This window comes from Gadus macrocephalus, chromosome 14 (assembly GCF_031168955.1).
Source record: "Gadus macrocephalus chromosome 14, ASM3116895v1".
Taxonomy (NCBI): Eukaryota; Metazoa; Chordata; class Actinopteri; order Gadiformes; family Gadidae; genus Gadus; species Gadus macrocephalus.
This window is the reverse complement of record NC_082395.1, coordinates 2,992,743-3,013,543: the sequence shown is the minus strand read 5'-3', so window position 1 is coordinate 3,013,543 and position 20,801 is coordinate 2,992,743. Positions and strand designations below refer to the sequence as shown.

Genomic DNA, 20,801 nt, shown 5'->3' with positions numbered 1-20,801 from the left:
CTATCTACAACAAAAGGAAAAGACACCGATGTTGATAAAAAAGTATTATTTTATATCATAGTGAGTGTATGGAGATTTTCTCATTATTATGTATGTGTATTATACATATTATGTATTATCTTCACCCGATCTCAGTGTACACGTTCCTTTCAGCAGATATAGTAGAGTTGCTGCCATCTAGTGGCCTTCCACATAATTAAACAAAAATTCTAAATAAATCATATAACAGGTTGCATGACTTGCTATCGCAAGATATAATTGCTCAAATGCATGTGAAGTCACACAAAAACATCAGTGTAGGTCTCAAGTTCCAGAGGAGGGGTTTGGCAGATAAATATGCATTCATAGTACAAAAGAATGTCAGGGAATATGACAAATTAAAAGGTTACCCATATCAGGTGACCTATCATCTCTTACACAGCAGTCCAATTACCTTAAAGGCACCCAGTGCAACTTTCGAGGCTTAAAAATAAACATTCAATTTCTAGTCTTTTTTACACGTAGTAAGTTTCAATAACTCCATTTTCTTTATTTTTTGTAACCTACAATAAATAAAGCAGGCTTTCAGTCAATGGAAAAATGGCTTCTCCCCACCGGCGATTGTTGTTGTTTACGATTTTCTATCAGTTCTCACCACACAACGACGTCTCATCTTTGCTCCTTGAATGTCGATATGTAATGGTATGGAGTTATTGAAACTTACTACGTGTAAAAAAGACTAGAAATTGAATGTTTATTTTTCATTGAATGTTTACATAAAGTTGCACTGGGTGCCTTTAAGGCAGAACTCCTGGGGGGAGACGGCACAGAGCCTGGGCCAGAAACCAACAACAGAAAGGGCTACAGAGTTCTGCCTTGTTACGGTTAATGTACGTTATGGAGATTCCTAGCGAACAGAAACTTATTTAGACAAGGGGAAGAGCTTTCTTAAGGAGATTGTAATTAGTGTATTCGTACAGTGCAGTCTACATGGTGTTGATTGAAAACCTTCATTGTTCAAAACAAATAGGAAGTGAAACACCTTGTTCGTCTAGATTTGTGCTGTTGTCAAGTTGAATTTGACAGAACTTTTACAAAAACATGTGCTTTGCATGCATACCTTTAATTATTCCCTTGTCGAACAGGAGAACAATTCATTAGATTCAGAAACGAAGAGTACCCTTTCCGAAGAAGTCGTCATTCGCGTTTGGTTTCCTGCTTTTTGAGGCCGTATTTAAAGAGGTACACAAATAAAACACTGTTCACGGCACACTGGATCATACCAAAGTAGGGCACACCGTAATTCTCATAGAGAAAGCCACCGATGGTCGGAGCGATGGTGCGAAGCAGAGACTGCGAAGAGGCGCACAGTCCCATCAAAGTGCCTGGAAAACAGAGCAGGAATCAGTTGGGAGAGCGACGCTTAAGGGTAGACGGTACCGCTACTGCATCCTCTGCATGGTGATACGGGGCGAGGATACTGCATCATATCAACTAAAACCCTAACCCTAACTAGATTACATGCAGCCAGCCACTACTGTTTGGTTTTAAGGAGGACTATTTGCATATGTATGAATGCCAGACAGCTAGTCATTGATGTTATTTCTGATGTTTACCAAGCTGGACTGGATTAATTTATTATAACTACAGGGACGCTAGAGCCTAGAGAAGCCACACGCAGACGCAATTTGCTTGGAAGCAGGCGAGTATAAATGTGCCAATAACAACATGATGCCGTTCTACAAGAGATCCTCCTGGAAGTCCCTGAACCACACGAGAACTCACCAGTATCAGAGGCGGGGACTGAGTTGGTGAGCATGCTGTCTGTGATGACGTTGAACAGGCAGAGAGAGAACACCATGGGGAAGACGATCAGGCAGAAGTGGAACACATTCTGCATGGCTGCCTGCAGATGGGAGATACATGTGGGAGACGCATTAAACGGAAAGGGGCTGCAAGAGTATGTATCACACACACAATCAATTTCTGTGTGTGTGTGTGTGCGTGTGCGTGTGTGTGCGCAGGGCCGGCGCTGGCCGTTTCGGTGCCATACGCGAGCCGGGGGGGGGGGGGGGGGGGGGGGGGGGGGGGGGGGAAGCATCTTTTTATATATTAGGTAAAAACATCTAATTTGCCGAAATTGAGTGAACTAATTTATAGATTTTTGTAATTGAATAATGTAAATATATATATTTTTTTTTTTACAGACCTAAATTTTTTTTTAGGGGCCCCCCCAGGTACTTGGTGCCCTACGCACTCTGCCCACTCTGCGTATAGGGAGCGGTGGGCCTGTGTGTGTCTGTGTGTGTGTGTTTCTCTACCTGGGCCAGTCCCACACTAGCACAGACTCCGATGGAGAATAGAAGCAGAGAGCCGTCTGAGTATCTGCTCGTTACCCGGCCGATCACGAAGCCCTGTATGACCTGAAGCAGACACAACAATAAGGAACTACTAGTATATATGCACACCTACATTCTGAGTTCAGTTCACACAGACTCTAAACTGAAGGTTACCTCAGTCTGACTTGTTATACAAAGCGGGTCTTTTTATTTTATATCATCATTTGCAAAAATACAAAGGTTCAAATCAAAAATGAATTTTTATTTTCCCAAAAATAATTTGCACTTACCATTTGCGCAATGCCAAAGAAGGCCATCAGATAGCCCGATTGGGCGGGTTCCAACTTGAAGAAGTTCATCCCTATGATGCTAAACATCACCTGGAAGATAACTGAGCATCGAGAACAAAGGGTTTGGAAATTAGAATTGGAATGAGAGCAGAGTACGTCTATAGAATAGTTACATATAATCAGAATAGTTACACATGTAAATGTACGTTGTTAAATTGCAAGTGTGCAACAGGGATCACAGAAGAATATAAGGAGTTTGTGTTCATGGTGGGTACGTATGTTGTAGGTCCTGGCACTTAAAAATAGTACTTTGTGTAGGATCTTATTCTAGCCGTCTTTTTTGTATACAGGGAAGGGGTTTACCTAACATTTCTTAGTGCTTGGCACTTGGATCTCACCTGATGGTAATCCTGATATGATCTTAATGAGGAATATTCTGGTAATACCAGGGAACTTCAGAAGTCTGGTGATCTCTGCCAGACTAAATATAGACTTATTCCTCTGACCGTTCTCACCTGGGGGGGAAACAACAATAATTAATCCATTAACGTGAACCGCATTCATTAGAAGTGCTTAACAATAAAAACGTAAAATAATTATATTTTAGACACACATGTAATTAGTTATATATTACGTGCAAGTTCTTACGGTTAATGCTAGTAGATGGAGATTGAGGTTTAGTGCTTTTTGGGATAAACATTAGAACCAACAATAAAGTGAAGCTGCACCCAAATGCACCAACGTATGCAGTAATGGTCTCCCTGGGAAAACATTTGAAAAATAAATTAATACAAATAAATCTGGGAAACTGTAAAGAATTTGGCAAAGTTAGTTCAAATGTCTTTGGAACATGGGCTATGGCTGTACGTCCACACCAGAAGCGAATTGAGCGACCAAATTGCCGGAAGTCATTCACTTTCTATGGGCAAGAGCGACCATAGCGACCAAAGCGACCAACGCTACCAGCGGCCAAAGTTGAGCGACCAGAGCGTCAAAAAGAAGTTGAAAACTTTTTAACTTTATGCAAATGACTATTATTCGCTTCAGCGGCCAAACACTGATAGCCAATCGGAATGTAGGCGCTCTTCGCTTGCGTGGATCCCAGGGAACATCGGCAGGCACTTTGGTTCCTACCTACCTTTATTCACTCACTGAACAAAATGTCGGCTGAAGTATTAATCGCGGCTGTAACTGGGTACCCGCGACCCAACCCTTTTTCAGTTCAGAGATCGAAGCGCCATAGTGGTTTGGATATCAAGTGATGATAAGCGGGAGTATTTATAGGCTACATCTAGAACGTTCGTATTTAAACGGGAATCATTTTAATTTGCTCTCCATGCCACCAATCTAACCAACCAATCGCGTGTAGCATGCTTTAAACAAAACCAAAAAAGTTTTTGAAATCGTCACATAAACAAACTAATCGACAAGACGAGGGATAAATGACAAGGGATATATCTCTTGTCTTTTATCCCTCTATTCCCCACTATTCACGGAGCCTGAGGTGAATAATTGTTAATTAAATAGTCTAGATAGATAGCCTAGTCAAGTCTTTATTAATACCAAACGACACAAATCGTCGGGAATCCATTTAGGTGGTTCGGCCCACACAGGACAGTAGCCTACAAGACCACACAGAACAAGTCTGACTGGACAATACATCACATTAAAACTAGACACGCGTTGATAGATAGATAAACAGAAAGGCCTAGATAGATAGATATGTTCCATTATTTTCCTTGCGGAGCCAACCAGTCCTGTGCACGTATGCAAATTAGCCATGTGCGTCTATTTGTTTTGAATGCGACGAATGAGTGCAGATCATGATTTGCAGATCCAGATCAGTGAAACATATTTTAACTACTACAGCACGCAGGGTTTTTTGTTCTCGGTTGTAATTAGCCTACATTTTAGGATTTTTTTTATATTGGGGGGAATCACTGTCCTACTTGTTGTCGAAGCACTTTATCGAACAAGCAAAACCGTCTCGGCAATATGGCCAAGGTGTATGGGAGAGTTCATTATTTGATATGGCTATCTGTAGGGCCTACTAAACGCATACGGCTCCTTTAAATGCGTCTGCATAATTGAATTGTACGTCATGAGCGACTTGAGCGACCAAAGCGAACAGAAAAATTCGCAGCGAAACTTTGTGAGCGACCAGCTCCTGGTGTGGACGTAAGAGCAGATAAAGTTTTAAAATCAGCTGTTAGTCTGCTGTGTTAATTGCTTTGCAAGCAAACTACCAGGTCCTCAGTAGCAGTTCAGGGTCAAACGCCTTGGTCAAAGTACTTTAAGCATCAGTGACTTGAGGCCTCAATATCGAAACCCTGCGAATCCACCTCAAACTCACCCAAACATGGTGTTCAGATTGCCCCCGATGGTGGAGCCAGCGATCATGCCGACGCCAAAACATATACCGATTTTAGAAAGAGCGTTCGCACGATTCTCTGGTTCTGTGAGGTCGGCCAACACCATCTGGGACCCTGGAATGGAAACACGGCAAACAAGGTTTGATAATCTTGAAATCGTTTTCTATTTAGATGAAACCACGAATTAGGGGTTTGAGGTTCTTTGTGGATGAAAGAAATCCATGAAGAAAAGGACACTGCCACTTACCAGGTAACACGTGCATGAAGAACACAGGTAGTTTATGCACGAACAGCATGGCCGGGGTATCTGCGACGGCCAGCAACAAGAAAAACACGATGGAAGCCACACAGGAGAGGGACAAGGCCGCCCGGGCCCCAAAGACATCTCCAAATCTGCCAATCACATAGGACAGTATTCATCAATAGAACAAATCACAAATGACAAGCACATCACCACCATACTTCCTATGGTTCGGCAGCAAAGATATTCCTTCCATAATGTATTTTAGTTATTTCAACTACTAGGCAGTAGGCAGCAGAGAGAGAGGTCATATTTCCTGAAACTCCGCTAGGCATTGGAAAAAACTACTTGATTCATCCTTCAGATCTACTTTATTTTATTTATTATATTTAATACTTAACAATATATAGTATGTTTTCGTCGTCCTCCATCGCTCGATTGAACAATACATTTTGGCACTTTTTATGACTCCCGGATCAGACCGCAGCAAAAGCCTTGGACTTTCCTATCGCCAACATGCCTCTGTACTCGGATATATCAAGCACAGAGACTGGGAAATGCATACACTGCACCAAACTGCGACAGACAGTGGCTTTATTTGAAACGAGACGAGCAGCATTAGAAAAATGCAAAGGGCTCCTCCAGGATACAGTGCCGATGGGTGAGTTTGCTGAGCTAACTCAGACAAATACACAACAAGATGATCAAAGCTACACTGTATCCTTCCCGAAGCTGGACAAGAGAGACAGTTCCAGCTGCGTCTCACTGGCACAGAATCGGCGCTAAGCCAAAACAACATACCAAAGTGAATCAACAAGTTCACTCAACGCCAAATGCTAAACTACCCAAAGCTAAAGTTGCATGTATCAGCCGGATTAGCCCGTCACTGAAGTTAACCCTGCCGCTGAAGAACCGGTTCCTGCCACTTCAAGAGTCCACGAACGCGCCTGCCACCCATGCACCCCTGAGCCCCGTGATGCGTCCGGACAAACTGTGCGGACAGAGACCGTCCATGAACCCGTCGCCAGAGAGGCGAACTGTGCATGCGTCGGCCACCCGTGCGCCCCGAGATGCGTCCGGACGGACGGTGTGGACAGAGATGGAACAAGAACCAGTCGCCACGGAGGCGAGCTGCGCATGCGTCTGCCATCGCCACCTCAAGCCAACAAGGGCCCATCTCACAGAAAGCAGATTATTGTGCATGCAGGACTTAATGATATTCGAAGAGAACAGTCAGAACTTCTGAGGAGGGATTGCACTGATCTATTGGATACACTGGACAAAATACACATAAGTCATTCATCAGTGGACCCATACCAGCAGTCCACAGGGGAATAAACAGATTCAGTCGTCTACTTGCACTGAATACATGGCTTTCCAGAGTCTGCAATGAAAGAGGAAGGGGCTTTATTGACAATTTCAACCTGTTCTGGGGGCGCAAATATCTTTTCAGAGCAGATGGCCTACACCCAAACAGGTTAGGCTCAAAACTGTTAAGGGACAATCTTCTCTTCTCGCTCTCCCACAAATCTCCAAGGTCTGACGCACAGGCCACAGTCAGAGCACAGGTTGAGAAGAAGCGAGACTACAGCCTCCCCCACACATCTACTCTGCCACTATCTGAAACACAGGTAGCAGACAGACCACAGACCTTGAAGAGAGACAACAGCCCGCCCGACGCCATCGACACTGTGCCTTCCCCCATCGCTGATGCTGGCTTGGCGAGGAACGGCCACCCCCCTCCTCTGCATTCCCCCATCGACGATGACCCCCAGCCTCATCTCTCCCATAGCCACAACAACAACTCCAGCTCCACTGTCTCCTCCCTTTGCGATTTTCCAGCTGAATTTAAGAAACTGGAATATGTTGGCATCAAATTTGCATCTGTGTCAATGAGCATCGCCACGTCATGGCCACAGGCTGATAACACCCAAGCGGAGGGAGCCCCAGCTCCCCCCCCCTGTACTGATATTAGTCCTGAGTATTACTGAGACAAAAAAGGGTTCAGCCGTAGACACAGTATAAAGGAAGCTTCGCATAATCTGCTGAACCCAAGGTTGCCTGCGTCAAAACATGGCAACTTTTGCATTCCTGCTGTAACCCCTAAAGAGTAATCAAAGGGAAACTTAGACACACTGCTAACCTCACAAATCTCATACCTATTGCCTCCAAACCAAAAACAACCTTAAAGCCTATCACCAACACCATCAGGATGGGACTACTTAAACTTGTACATGCCTTTATTACTAGTAAGCTTGATTACTGCGATGGTCTCCTTACAGGTCTCCCAAAACAAACTCTAAGGAAGCTTCAGCTTGTTCAGAATGCTGCTGCTAGAATTCTAACAAAGACCAAAAGATTTGAACATATTACACCAATTCTGAAATTGTTACATTGGCTTCCTGTAGGTCAGAGAATTGATTTTAAAATCGTGTTGCTAACCTATGAATCCCTACATGGTTTAGGCCCAAAATATTTAACTGATATGCTTCCACTACATAAGCCTTCTAGAACACTAAGATCTTCTGAGACCAATCTGTTAATCATCCCCAGAGTAAACACGAAACATTGGAAAGCAGGATTTATTCAACAAATAGCTGGAATAAACTCCCTGAGGATTTAAGACTTGCCCCATCTCTGAGCACCTTTAAAACCAGATTGAAGACTTTTATGTTTGCTTAAGCTTTCTGCTAAATCTTTTTTCTGAAAAGCTTTTTTTACTTTGCCTTTATTTTCTATTAAAATGCCTTTTTAACTTTCCCTTTATTTTCTATTTTTACTAGAAAGATACATGATCTGATACCAGAGAGAAAGGATAAGGGTTTGAGACCCAAGTTCTGTCTGGGTTAGAGTCCTAGAATCTGGGTTGGAGTCCCAGAGAAAGGACCAAGTTCCTTAGGTCGGGTTGGAGTCCCAGAGAAAGACCTGAGTTCTGTCTGGGTAATGCCGCTTTTCCACTGCATGGTACCAGCTCGACACGACTCGACACGACTCGACTCAGCTCGCATTTTTTGCGTTTCCACCGCGGTACCATGGTATCTGGTACCTGAAGTGGCTGCTTTTTCTAGTACCTACTCGCTCTAGGTTCCAAGCGAGCTGAGCCGATGCTAAAAGGTGACGTCGGCAGACGGCCGGCGACTGATTGGCCAGAGAGTGTGACGAAGTCACGAGAGCGACATGGCAACCATGCTGGTAACATCCATAGCAGCGCCGCAGCCAACATGTTCCACTTCTCCAACTTCTTCAACATGCCAGCTAATAATAGTAATGTGATCGATGTCCTCCATTGTTGTTATGTGGGTTCTTTCCATGTGTGGGTTGCGTATGTGTTGTTTGCGTCGCGTACACAAATACGTCACGGCCCTTTCGCGCAGCCGACCCCGCCCACGTCCAGGAGGTACTATTTGCGGTGGAAAAGCACCCGTGCTGCTACCGTGTCGAGTCGTGTCGTGTCGAGTCGTGTCGAGTCGAGCTACATGTGCGGTGGAAAAGCGGCATTAGAGTCCCGACGTCTGTCTGGGTTGGAGTCCCAGAATACAACCCGGTATCACGCAATTGCGTGCTCCTGCGCACGAACGTTAATCTATTGAAGCGTGTTCCCGAGCACGATAGTCCGACTTTTTGCGTGTTACGCAAAACGAAATGTAAACCAATGCATTCTGAATGGGAGTGTTCTAAGACAATTAACGTGCTCCACAAAACTGTACGAGAGAGAGAGAAAGAGAGAGCGGGAGGGACAGAGAGAGAGAGAGAGAGAGAGAGAGAGAGAGAGAGAGAGAGAGAGAGAGAGAGAGAGAGCGAGAGAGAGGCTTCAGAAAGGGTGTGCGCAGATAGTACAGTGCACCCTAGTTATATGCCAAAGCCTATATAATTAGGCTGTGGAAATTGCAATAAGTTAAGAACACAACTTCGCACGTTGAGCACACAGCCGTGTGACTCGTTTATTTTGTAAAAAAAGAAAACCGGAAAACAAAGCGTGCTGAAGGTAAACAAATCCAGCATGGTCTGTGACGTCATGAGACGCACGTAATCCTTAGGGACCGCGATCCCTGAACCACCAAGAACGTAAATGACATGCAGTAAACAACAACACAATTGAAAGAACAACACATAACGAAATACTGTAGGTGAATTATGTTACGGTCACTACAAGGCTATAATTATATTATTTAGCGTGTAATGAGACAATCTATAGCCAAATTGTCGAAGATGCCCGAGAATCTTCGGGGATATCAGCATGGGAAATCGGCGAATCAGACCCATGAAGGGTGGGGGGGGGGGACACGTTAGTTGAAGGGGGGGGGGGGGCACGTTTGTAGGGGGGGGGGGGCACGCTCGACAACGAGAGTTGGTTTTTATTGAACGCTCGACAACGAGAGTTGGTTTTTATTGAACGAGACTTCAACACGGAACAGCTGCACGAAACGATGGTCACGTCACTCTCGGTGACGGTGTCGACAATAATTAACACACGACCAATGTTAATAGAACAACACACAACCACATAACATCCCGAACCCATTAACCCTACTTAATCCTAACAACAAAACAAGTTAACAAAAGCCCCATTTGTCAACTGAGAACCCCAATTCCCAGAATCCCCCGCGGCTCCGGAACACGGCGTAGCTTATATTAATCTTTATTATCTGAATGGGAAATGCAATATTTTAGGACAGATACACCATTAAACGCGTTTCTAATGACATTTCTAGCGAGAAATGTACATTTTCCTTACATAATCTTCAGTCAGTGAATGTGTATGATCTTTATTAATCTTTATTATCTGAATGGGAAATGCAATATTTTAGGACAGATACACCATTAAACGCGTTTCTAATTACTTTTCTAGCGAGAAATGTACATTTTCCTTGCATAATCTTCAGTCAGTGAATGTGTATGATCTTTATTAATCTTTATTATCTGAATGGGAAATGCAATATTTTAGGACCGATTCACCGTTAAACGTGTTTCTAATAACATTTCTAGCGAGAAATATACTTTTTACTTGCATAATCTTCAGTCAGTGATTGTGTCTGATCTTTAGTTTTATAGTTATTAGGATTTGATCGGCTCGCTCGCATGTTTCAACGACGTCAGGTTGCTTTCGCTAAACTAGCAGCTCACGTGCTTCCTGCGTTTGTGTTATTAAACTGTTACTTTATGTAACTTTTAATGATATCATCTTGTTAGAAACACGTATATCTGAGAGCCAACCCAGTCGCCAAAAGCATACGTTGACAGTGTACTTTTCGTGAACACTGGATTACGTCGCATTTCAACATAAAATAGCGTGTTATACACACACGCACGCACACGCACAGACACACACACACAAGCACACACACGCACGCACAGACACAGACACACACACACGCACACACGCACACGGTGCATTTCGCTGCTAAAACAACAACAAAAAAATATTCCCTCAAATATTATTACTTTCAAAACGTTGGCCGAAATGGCCAATAATATCATTTTTTATTTGGGATGCTTCTAGGACATTTTGGGTGGATTTTGAACGGTATGTGGGGGGCACGTTTTTTGCAGGACCTGGCAACCCTGCGCTGTTGCCCGAGATCTGGATCCACCCCGGCGTGGTGCCGTCTCCTTTTGACCTTTTTGACCCCAGACTTCTGGGGGAATAGCTGAATCAATTCATTAGTCAATCAGAAGCATGTTAATATCGTCCCGGTGGCGTAAGAGGACGAACAAGGTATCCTTCAACATCTACGCTTCCAGGAGATTGCAACGGTGCCACACATGAGCATATTCGAACATGTTTAATGGTAGTAATTAGCTGTCGAAATTGGAGGCCTTAATCAATACTGAGCAGCTATTGATTTGCTTCCCGATAAAGATTTGTCACAAATGACATGTTATTTAGCATCTACACGTTGAGCTGAGTCCAATGACACCAAGAACGACACTCTAGCTAATGGTAACATGTGTTTAACATGGTACACCTAGGTCTAGGACATGATCTCGGTGTAGCAAGAGGCCGAGCTTGATCTCATTGGACTCAGCTTAACGTGTAGATGCTAATTAACAGGTAATTTGTCAAAAATCTCCATCGGGAAGCAAATCTATAGCTGGTCATTATTGATAAAGGTCTCCAAAATCGACAGCTAATTACTACCCCGAAACATATTCAAATATGATCATGTGTGGCACTGTTGCAATCGTCTCGAAACGTAGATGTCAAAGGACACCTTGTTTGCTCTGTTGCACCACCGGGAAGATATTTTCATACTTCTAATGGATTGATTCATATTTTAAGGTTCTCGGAGTGAGACTTTAAGTGGCTGCAGCAGAAGTGTTGAGACGAAAGATGATATCAAGAGATTTATAGAATATTCCCATTCACATTATGATTCTTCGTCGTAACATCCGACCAAACATCCTTTACATTCACAGAGCGAAGATTATGAAAGTCCAGGCTCAGCAAGTGCTCCATCTCGTTGCACCTGCACCCAGCGGCTCGCTTGCAAGATTTTGGCCTGAAGTTCTTCCCAGACCAACACCCTAGCCATCCAACATGCATATCTGAGAATCAGGCCTCTCTTTAATAATGACAAAAAGTTATGAGAGAAACACACATTAACTTTTTGTTATCTCATAAGCGGCGTGGTGCCGGCTCCTTTTGACCTTTTGAGCCCCGACTTCAAAAACGTGGCCACAGGCCAGCTGTGTCTACACACCTTTAGCCACAAATGTACACCTCCATCCCACAAAAAATGGGGACTAGAAACTAACCTCTGTCTTATGTACATTTACTGTACTGTTGGAGGTCACGCCCCTTTGCCGACCTTTTCGAGATAGCTAGGGATGCTAAAATGTTTACACACATTTCCCGGGGCCCCGTGTACGACATATCCGAGATTTGGAGTTCTAGCCCTTAGAGAAAAAAAGTTTTCCCAAATGGAGTGTCATTTGGACAAAGCCCCTCAGAAGTGTAGCCTGCAAGACCTAATGGTTCAGAATGTGGTGGAAAAACAGTTTTTGAGATAGGAAGGTCCTACCGCCCTGAAATTGTAATACCTTATTTTAGGGCCTAACTGGGACCTCCGCATCGAAACTTGGCCCGGTCGGACCCCGAGGGCAGGAAGGGGGGGCCCTTCCTGCCCGAGACTTGGCCCGGTCAGACCCCGAGGGCAGGCCCCCCCTTCCTGCCCTCGGGGTCCGACCGGGCCAAGTTTCGGTGCGGAGGTCCCAGTTAGGCCCTAGAATAAGGTATTAAAATTTCAGGGCGGTAGGACCTCTCTTTCTCTCTCTCTCGTACCGTTTTGTGGAGCACGTTAATTGTCTTAGAACACTCCCATTCAGAATGCATTGGTTTACATTTCGTTTTGTGTAACACGCAAAAAGTCGGACTATCTGCTCGGGAACACGCTTCAATAGATTAACGTTCGTGCGCAGGAGCACGCAATTGCGTGATACCGGGTTGCAGAATAAGGCCATTGGTTCGTGGTTAGAGTCCCGACGTGTGTCTGGGTTAGAGTCAGATGGCGCATTTCCACTGCAGGGTGCGGAACGGATCGGATCGCAAAGGTGCGGGTCGGATCGCGTTTCCACCGCCAAAAGTGGGCGTGACCCGGACTTTGCCGTACCCGTTCCGACCCCATTCTAGGGACTCCTCCGTTGCGGTACCCAAAACGAGACCAGACGCCTGAAAGGGTACCCTGGAATTCTAGCTACACCCCCCCTCCGTTGATTGGTCGACAGAATCGTCACTTCCGGGTGACGCGGGGATAAAAACAAACAAACAGTAGCCTCGAGGTATTATTCTTTACAATTAACATGTCGCGTAAAAAGCTTGCTTGGGCGAACAAGGAGGTGGAGACGTTCGTCTGCATTCTTGCGGAGGAAGACGTTGTTTACGATGTTTACGTAGCTGCCGCGGCGATCGACATCCGGGCTACCACCAAGGGTACTGTCGGCAGTGGAAACGCGACCTCGGAACTGAGCTGGGCTATACCGCCCCCTCCCTACGCACCTCAGGGTAAAGAGTCCTATAGAGTCCGGGTTGGAGTACCAGAGAAAGTACCAAGTTCCTTTAGGTCGGGTTGGAGTCCCGACGTGGGTACCAGAGAGACTGTTGATCTGATTAAATACATTGCACTTTCTATTTTACTAATTTCTTTCCATATTTTTTCTTTTACTTCTCTATCATTTTATTTTATTGTATGACAATGTTTATATGTGAAGCACTTTGAGTCTGCCTTGTGTATGAAAAGTGCTTTATAAATAAAGTCGCCTTGCCTTGCGACTTACCTTCCACAGATTGGTCCACCAAGCAGCTGAATCACGCCAACGGTGGTTTGCAAGTAGCCGAACCATAAGGTGTCAAAGTCGAGTTTCTTGGCCAAGTACTGAAGATTTAAACGCAAACATACAATTGTAAACCATACTTGACTTGATTTGTCATTAATACAGATCATCATCAGTACAGATCAAGTGACCAAAACACTTCATGTTTGGTAATGTGTGTTCTGTGCAGCCAGACGTTTGTATTAACCCTTTACAAACTTAAAGACATTGGAGATGGCTTGGGTCAGGAGCTAGAGCGGGATTGCCTTGTAACCGGAAGGTTGCCAGTTCGATTCCCGAGCAAAACACCTAACCCTATCTGTTCCCGACCAGCTTGCTGTCGCCTTGCATGTTGACTCCACCGTTGTATGAATGTGTCTGTGTCCCTTTAGATAAAAGCGTCTGCTAAACGCCCTAAATGTCGCACACTGTTATCGGCCATCATATCGACATTGTATAACCTCATAATAACTTACAGGAGTGACAGCGAACTGCACGAACATCCATGTAATGTCCAGTGCAACAATAATGTAGGTGACATTAATGATCTGAGCTCTGTTGGGGGGATTCGACCCTTTAGGTGGCGCAGAGTTTTCGAGTGTTTCCTTCTTCGCGTCGCCGAGTGTTTGTTCCATCTTTTCAGGAACGGAATCCCCGGTCTGCTCACTCTGCTTCCCTAAAGTTGGATAGACATGAAACCACAGGAAAGAGTGGTTCGGTTATGTTCAACGAGTTGCAGACGCATCGTAACATCGGAACTTTGGAACCTATGCCCAAAGGGGGCGTATCCGTCATCTTATTCAATGTTGCCCTCAGGATAGGTACAGGAGGGAATGCAAATCATTTTCGCGAGAGGGATTTTTCTATCATTTATTAAAGCTTTCTTTAACCAGGTAAAAGTCTAATTGAGATTAAGGGATGCGAGGCTGTGATTGGGCATATGTGGTTATAATAAAACACCAAAAACCTTGAAGTCTATTGGAATAGTAACAGATGACAAAGAAATAACTAACAATAACACAATCAGTATCTTACATAGCAATTTCAAATTGAGGCTTTTACTTTGAAGTCTAAAAATCCCGAACTCCGTCCCTCCCCCCGGATGTACCCTGAAATCGTCGTCGCGTCATCATCCTGTGAATCGCGGTAGTGCTGCAAAGAAACAGAACAAGGTCCTCTTGTTTATTGTTTAACGTCAGCTCCGCTGGTTATGTCCACTCATCCAGAAGATGTCCAACACGCAGACCCTCACGCCGCACGTCTACTGGGCCCAGCGCCACGGAGACGTGCAGCTCCGGGTGGACCTCTGCGACGCTGAGGTGAGCTGCTGCAGGGATGATGATCCACTGAGGAGGTGTCACGGTGGTGTGCATGCCTCGGAGACAACGATGGTCTCGGATTGAATGTGCACCAGGATGAACATAGAAATGACAAAATGACCCCCATGAACAAATTCAGCATTCTTCAAGCCGGTGATCTGTTGAAATATTCCTTGTTTATATTCAGTGATTTATTTGTTTAAATATTCCTTCATTTGTTCGTCGGGGCCCCACGAACAAATTCAGCCAAGCCAGTTAATTTTTGTTTCTAATTCACCCAGCCGGTTTACAGTTCCTATCCAAAGCTGGACCGATAATTCCCTACACACGTGTATTTCCTTGTCTTGTATTTTATAACGCAGCCCGGTCAAACCTGTTCTAACGTTGTGATCATTGTGTTTTCAGAATCTTGACATCTCCCTGCAAGAAAACACCCTTCATTTCAAAGGTATTGAATTACAGTCAATTATTTAGGTGACATAGGAGAGACCGGCATCATGCAAATGACATGGGACTAATGTGCACACAAGCATAAAAGAGACTGTATATTCAAACATAACAACACCTTCTGCCTAATGCTTACCCTCTTCAAAACAGCCCAGGGCCATGGAGCCAAAGGCGACAATGAGTATCAGTTTACTTTGGAGTTCTTGGAGCCGGTCCTGCCTAAGGTAGCAAGTCTGTTATGTTTAAAGTCTATATTTGGTTGAATAAATACGAACTGAATGGTAGCCTTTCATTTCCAACAAATATGAACTGAATGAGAGTGTTTCATTTTCAACAATCCCCCGTAAAATGCCCTCTGTTTATTATGAAGGCCAACACTATCTTGGATACATGGCTTATTTCATTAAAATATGTATGTTGAGCTCCTAATGATTTTACAACCATTGTAAACAGCGTATGGAACTGGATGCAGGTGTTGTATTTATTGCTTGGTTTGTAAAGCAGGCCATATATAAATATGGCCAATCCTCATTTTCTTATCCACCGCATTCCCCTCACCTACGGTCTCAGGTTCTCCACAAGTCGACCCAGCGCCAGGTGAACATCAAGGTCTTGAAGAAGGAGGAGGTCTGGTGGTCCAGGCTGACCCGACAGGAGAAGAAGCCCCTGTTTCTGGGCCCCGACTTCGACCGCTGGCAGGATGAGTCCGACGCAGAGAAGGAGCTCCACGAGAAGGTAGAAAGACTCACGACTCACTTGTTCAGAGTTCACCTAGACTATTCAATAGCCTCCCTGTCCCACCACACTTCCTCACTTATTGTATGTTTTACGTCCTGGCACTTAAGAATAGTACATGGCATCATATAGCATCTTATCCTACCTATCATTGTTGTGTACAGGGAATGGGTTAGCCTAAAAATCTTTAGTGCTTGGCTTTTGGTCCTATGGACATCCTTACTGTTCTGACAGCGATATATTATATCTCTTTCTTCGGACAAATGTGCTTATTGTAAGTTGCTTTGGCTTCAGGGTTTGGATGTCATGCATAGATTGGGCAGGAGGGAGATGGGTTTACCTTTTGATCATCTCGATGAGAATCAGATGAGCAGAGTTAGATTTTTTTAAACACTGATCCATTAGTAATACTGGGAATACGACCACCATTGCTCTTCTATGCTCTTATGTTATGCCTTGTCTCAACTTTCAGGAGGAGAAGAGGATAAACAAAATAAGTGTTGAGTCTAGAATTCGAAAAGACCGTAAGTATGTTATTGTGCTGTAATGTTGTGTTGCTGTTGTTTCGCTGTACAATCCATTGGGCGATTTATCATGCAGCTCCATTGTCATGAGAAACCCTCACCTGATTTCTGCTCTCTTCCCTCAGCCTACCTGGGTCTGAAGAAAGGCTATCTGTTCATGTACAACCTGGTGCAGTTCCTGGGCTTCTCATGGATCTTTGTCAACATGACCGTCCGGCTCTTCATACTGGGCCAAGGTTGGTGTGACGCGCTTCTGATGACCGTTAACGTGCAGTAGGGTGTAGGGTGAACACGGGCATATGTATCAGCCAGAATACCCTAGTCAGACTGACATTACGAGGGCATTTTGGCTGATATTGTAATATTGACCACATACACACATTATCTGAGTCAATGCGTGTAAGTGGTCAATATTACTATCACACATCTTTTGTGCTATTTATTGAATAATTTTGTCCTATGCGTATACGGTGTATTAGTGTAAACTTTCGTAGCTCTAATAGCATATTGTTATTTATCATAAATAATGGTGTATTGACTCTTTTATAACAGTCTCTTGTGACTTCATGGGATAAAATGAGAGAAAGTACATTACAATTGCTCACATTCAACTTTTGCATACTAATACGCGCACATAGTACGACGTTGGCGACATGGAATAAAACGGAGCAAAGGCACAATGCTGCACCATTGTTGGCTGAGGACAAAAGTGAAGAAAGGACATGCACACAACACTACATATCAAGCCCTGTGCTGAGAGCCCATTCATTGAAACGCATTTAAATAATAGAATATAGAAAACCAGGCTAACAGATGCTGATTTGTGTTGCAAATGATTATTAGAGGTTGGCCCACCACATGCGATATGCTGTCTAATTATGTCTGGCTGGCGCCGCCCCAATCTCACCTGTTTTATCTCTCCAACTCTGTCCATCTGTCTGTCCATCCCGTCCTCTGTTTCTCTCGTCTCAGATTCATTCTATGACACATTCCACACCACGGCTGACATGATGTATTTTTGCCAGATGATGGCGGTGATCGAGATCATTAACCCTTTGTTGGGACTCGTTAAGACTGGCTTCTTTCCAGCCATGCTGCAGGTATGACTGATAGAAAACGTTTATTACATTCACATTTACATTCAGGGCATTTAGAAGATGCTTTTATCAAAAGCGGCTTAAAATAAGTGCGTATATTTCGTGCAAGCACGTACAACATACAAACATCATATTTTACAGGTTGAAAAAATATATTTTATTTTGGTATGGGTGTTGTTCACTTCTAATGCCTCCTTCCTGCCTTTCCACAGGTGACGGGCAGAAACGTTATTCTCTTTGTCATCCTCGGCAGTCTGGAGCAGATGCAGAGCAAGTCTGTGGTGTTCTTTGTGTTCTACCTGTGGAGCACCATCGAGATCTTCAGGTCCGCACTCCTGCCCACTCTCCCTCTCCCACTCGGGTGTATTTTTCCGTGTTGTGGCATCAGTTTACATGGGTTGCCGTGGCGACGTTAAATGAAAACGGCCCACCCGCTCATTTGTGGGAAATTTGCTTGTCCGGCCCATTAGGCTGTTGTCTGGCAGAGCCGGTTGGACAAAGGGGATTTAAATGTTAATCAAACGTCGGAAATACAAAAAAATAGATAATAATTCACACGATTTAGAATTCCTGAATCCATTTCCACACGGTGCACTCTTCAGACCCTCACCCTAGTGCCCCCTGTTAACCCCACTGTGTGTGATCTCCCACGCCTCAGGTACCCCTTCTACATGCTGGCCTGCATTGACACCGAGTGGAAGCTGTTGACCTGGGTGAGGTATACCATCTGGATCCCCCTCTACCCCATGGGAGTCATAGCAGAAGGTAGGCTCGCCCTCAGGCCTCTTCTGATAAGCTGTTACATGTTGGTCATAAAAATGTTGAATTTCCAGAACCATATATACCTGAACCCGATTATTACAGATCTGTACCTTTTCAGATGCAGTCTGAGGCAATGGAGAAGAAAGTAAATAGACATAACTACATAAAGCAATGGAGAGTAGCAGTGGTGATTCATCTGTCCATGATTAATTATGGGGAAGGAGGTAAACCCCATCCTTAAATACCAAAAAAAAGTTTGTTTTTAAACCGTTATAACAGCAGGGTCCAGTGGTATTCTATAGGCTATTTATCGGCTATTTTTTTAATTGAAAAAATTTATAAATCAACCAGGCTCCATTTTAAATAAGGACCATTGCAGTACTAGTGTAGTTGACCGTGCAAAGGCCATGTGTTAAAACATTTATTTCCAGGTGCCCTTTATAAATCTGTGAAATCCCCACTTGGTCTGACAGGACCTTTAGCCTAGAGCTAAAGTGCTAAACATGTCCCCTTCTTGACCTTTTGAGGCGTAGTTTGTTAGTGAGTTGTGAAACGCACACTATCTCAGCTCTACCATCAGGAGGGATCGTGGCCTTTTACCCACTGGCCATGAAGTGAGTGTTGCGGTGTCCCTGAGCAAGACACCTCGCCCTCACTACTCCCGACGAGCTGGCTGTCGCATGGTCGACTCTGCCGTCGGTGTGTGAATGTTTGAACAAAAAAAAAATGCTGATGTTCAATCAACGTCCTGTATACGTGACTCATTTGGTTCGTGTGTCTTCACCAGCGGTGGCTGTGATCCAGGCCATGCCCATCTTTGATGAGACCCGTCTGTACAGCCTGCCCCTCCCCAAGGCCCTGGGCCAGTCTCTGAGCTTCTCCTACACCTTGCAGGTCTACCTGATCATCATGTTCCTGGGTGAGTGGTTCTCTCGCCGCTCTCCTTCTCACTCTTATCAACCCACCGACCACTTGCCTCCTCCCACACCTGTCTATGTGCAGGAAGTCATAGAAAAAAGTCGCTCACCACACACACACACACACACACACACACACACACACACACACACACACACACACACACACACACACACACACACACACACACACACACACACACACACACACACACACACACACACACACACACACACACACACACAGAGAGAGACAGACACACACTTAAAATATAGTACTTAGCATTGTGTAGCATCTTATCCTAGCTATCTTTGTTGTATGCAGGGAATGGGTTAACCTAACAATTGTTAGTGCTCGGCACTTCTCTATAAACATCCTTACTGTTCCGACAGCGATATATTGGTGTTTCTCTTTCTTGTGACAAATGTACTTTGGATAAAAGCGTCCCTGAATGTCAATGTGAATGTAAAATAAAGACTCACCCTGTGTTGTTGTTTTTTTGTCGTTCTCCCCAGGTCTTTTCGTTAACTTCCGACACCTCTACAAGCAGAGGAAAAGGCGATTCCGCTCCAGGAAGAGGAAAGCTATCTAGCCACAACATTCTGCTGAAAGACAGAATGGCCCTTCTCTGTCCTGTTTATTTTGTTTGTTCCATTTTAATTATTCTTATTATTATTGTTGTGTTCCTCCCCTGACCGCCTTTTGAGCTTCTTACACCAACTGTCACACACACGTTGTATTCCATCCTCCCTACCGCCAAGTGAAGTGGCCGTTACCTTACTATTCCACTAGGGGGCGTGTTAGTTAACTCCATATCAAATCCTGCCAATCCCCGCTAATCATTTATTTAATTTGAGGGACTAAATGCTATTATCACATTAAATGACCACCAGTGTCCAGTTATCGAGATAAAAAGTGGTGCTTTTGATTATTATTATTGTGATAATGATGACATATTTGTACAATTCCCTAGTTTACCTATATGAAGTAAAAACTAATGTTACATACATGTTGCATGTTATTTGAATGTCAACGCCCATCATGACATTTGAAACAGGCCTCGGTTTTTTGGGACATAATGTGTAATGGTATTTTTATGAAGAAGCTTGAATAACTGGATTATGTTTATTGGCTTGGCCTATTGCATTTTATGGGTGTTCATGTCGAACAGGCTGAACGCTACTTGAAGATTCATAATGAACAACACCTCAAACACACGATTGTCAAACATTTTCGGTTGTTTTAATTTTTTGACCATTTGTTTGTAACGTCTCTTTTTACTATTTAAATAAAGCAGAATGATGAAGGAATTCGTCCAAGTGGTTTTAGGCTCCTTCTCTCTGCCATCACGCAGAATGAAATAAAGGAAATTACATTGCAATGCCCACTATGCATTGACAACAATGCGATTTAAGCTTCTAGTCCTGTTATGACCATCAGTTTGGCACAAAGCATATGCTACTGCTCT

General features: G+C 44.1%; 2 protein-coding genes across 2 annotated transcripts; one reads left to right on the top strand and one right to left on the bottom strand.

Annotated features, from left to right (window-relative positions):
- Positions 1-31: 31 nt before the first annotated feature.
- On the bottom strand, positions 32-14,317 carry slc22a18 (solute carrier family 22 member 18). Its single transcript, XM_060072127.1, has 10 exons — positions 14,008-14,317; positions 13,496-13,593; positions 5,228-5,373; positions 4,962-5,094; positions 3,257-3,369; positions 3,007-3,123; positions 2,609-2,709; positions 2,301-2,402; positions 1,765-1,885; positions 32-1,364 (listed from the first exon to the last, which is right to left on the bottom strand). Exons 1-10 carry the CDS (start codon positions 14,164-14,166, stop codon positions 1,177-1,179), a joined length of 1,278 nt encoding a protein of 425 aa, XP_059928110.1. The 5' UTR covers positions 14,167-14,317; the 3' UTR covers positions 32-1,176.
- A 317-nt stretch (positions 14,318-14,634) lies between these two features.
- On the top strand, positions 14,635-20,652 carry LOC132472497 (very-long-chain (3R)-3-hydroxyacyl-CoA dehydratase-like). The gene is made up of 11 exons (XM_060072128.1): positions 14,635-14,850; positions 15,256-15,298; positions 15,448-15,521; positions 15,868-16,032; positions 16,505-16,556; positions 16,682-16,792; positions 17,529-17,656; positions 17,866-17,978; positions 18,312-18,418; positions 19,203-19,334; positions 19,849-20,652. The coding sequence occupies exons 1-11, from the start codon at positions 14,761-14,763 to the stop codon at positions 19,923-19,925; spliced, it is 1,092 nt and encodes a 363-aa protein (XP_059928111.1). The 5' UTR covers positions 14,635-14,760; the 3' UTR covers positions 19,926-20,652.
- Positions 20,653-20,801: the final 149 nt, after the last annotated feature.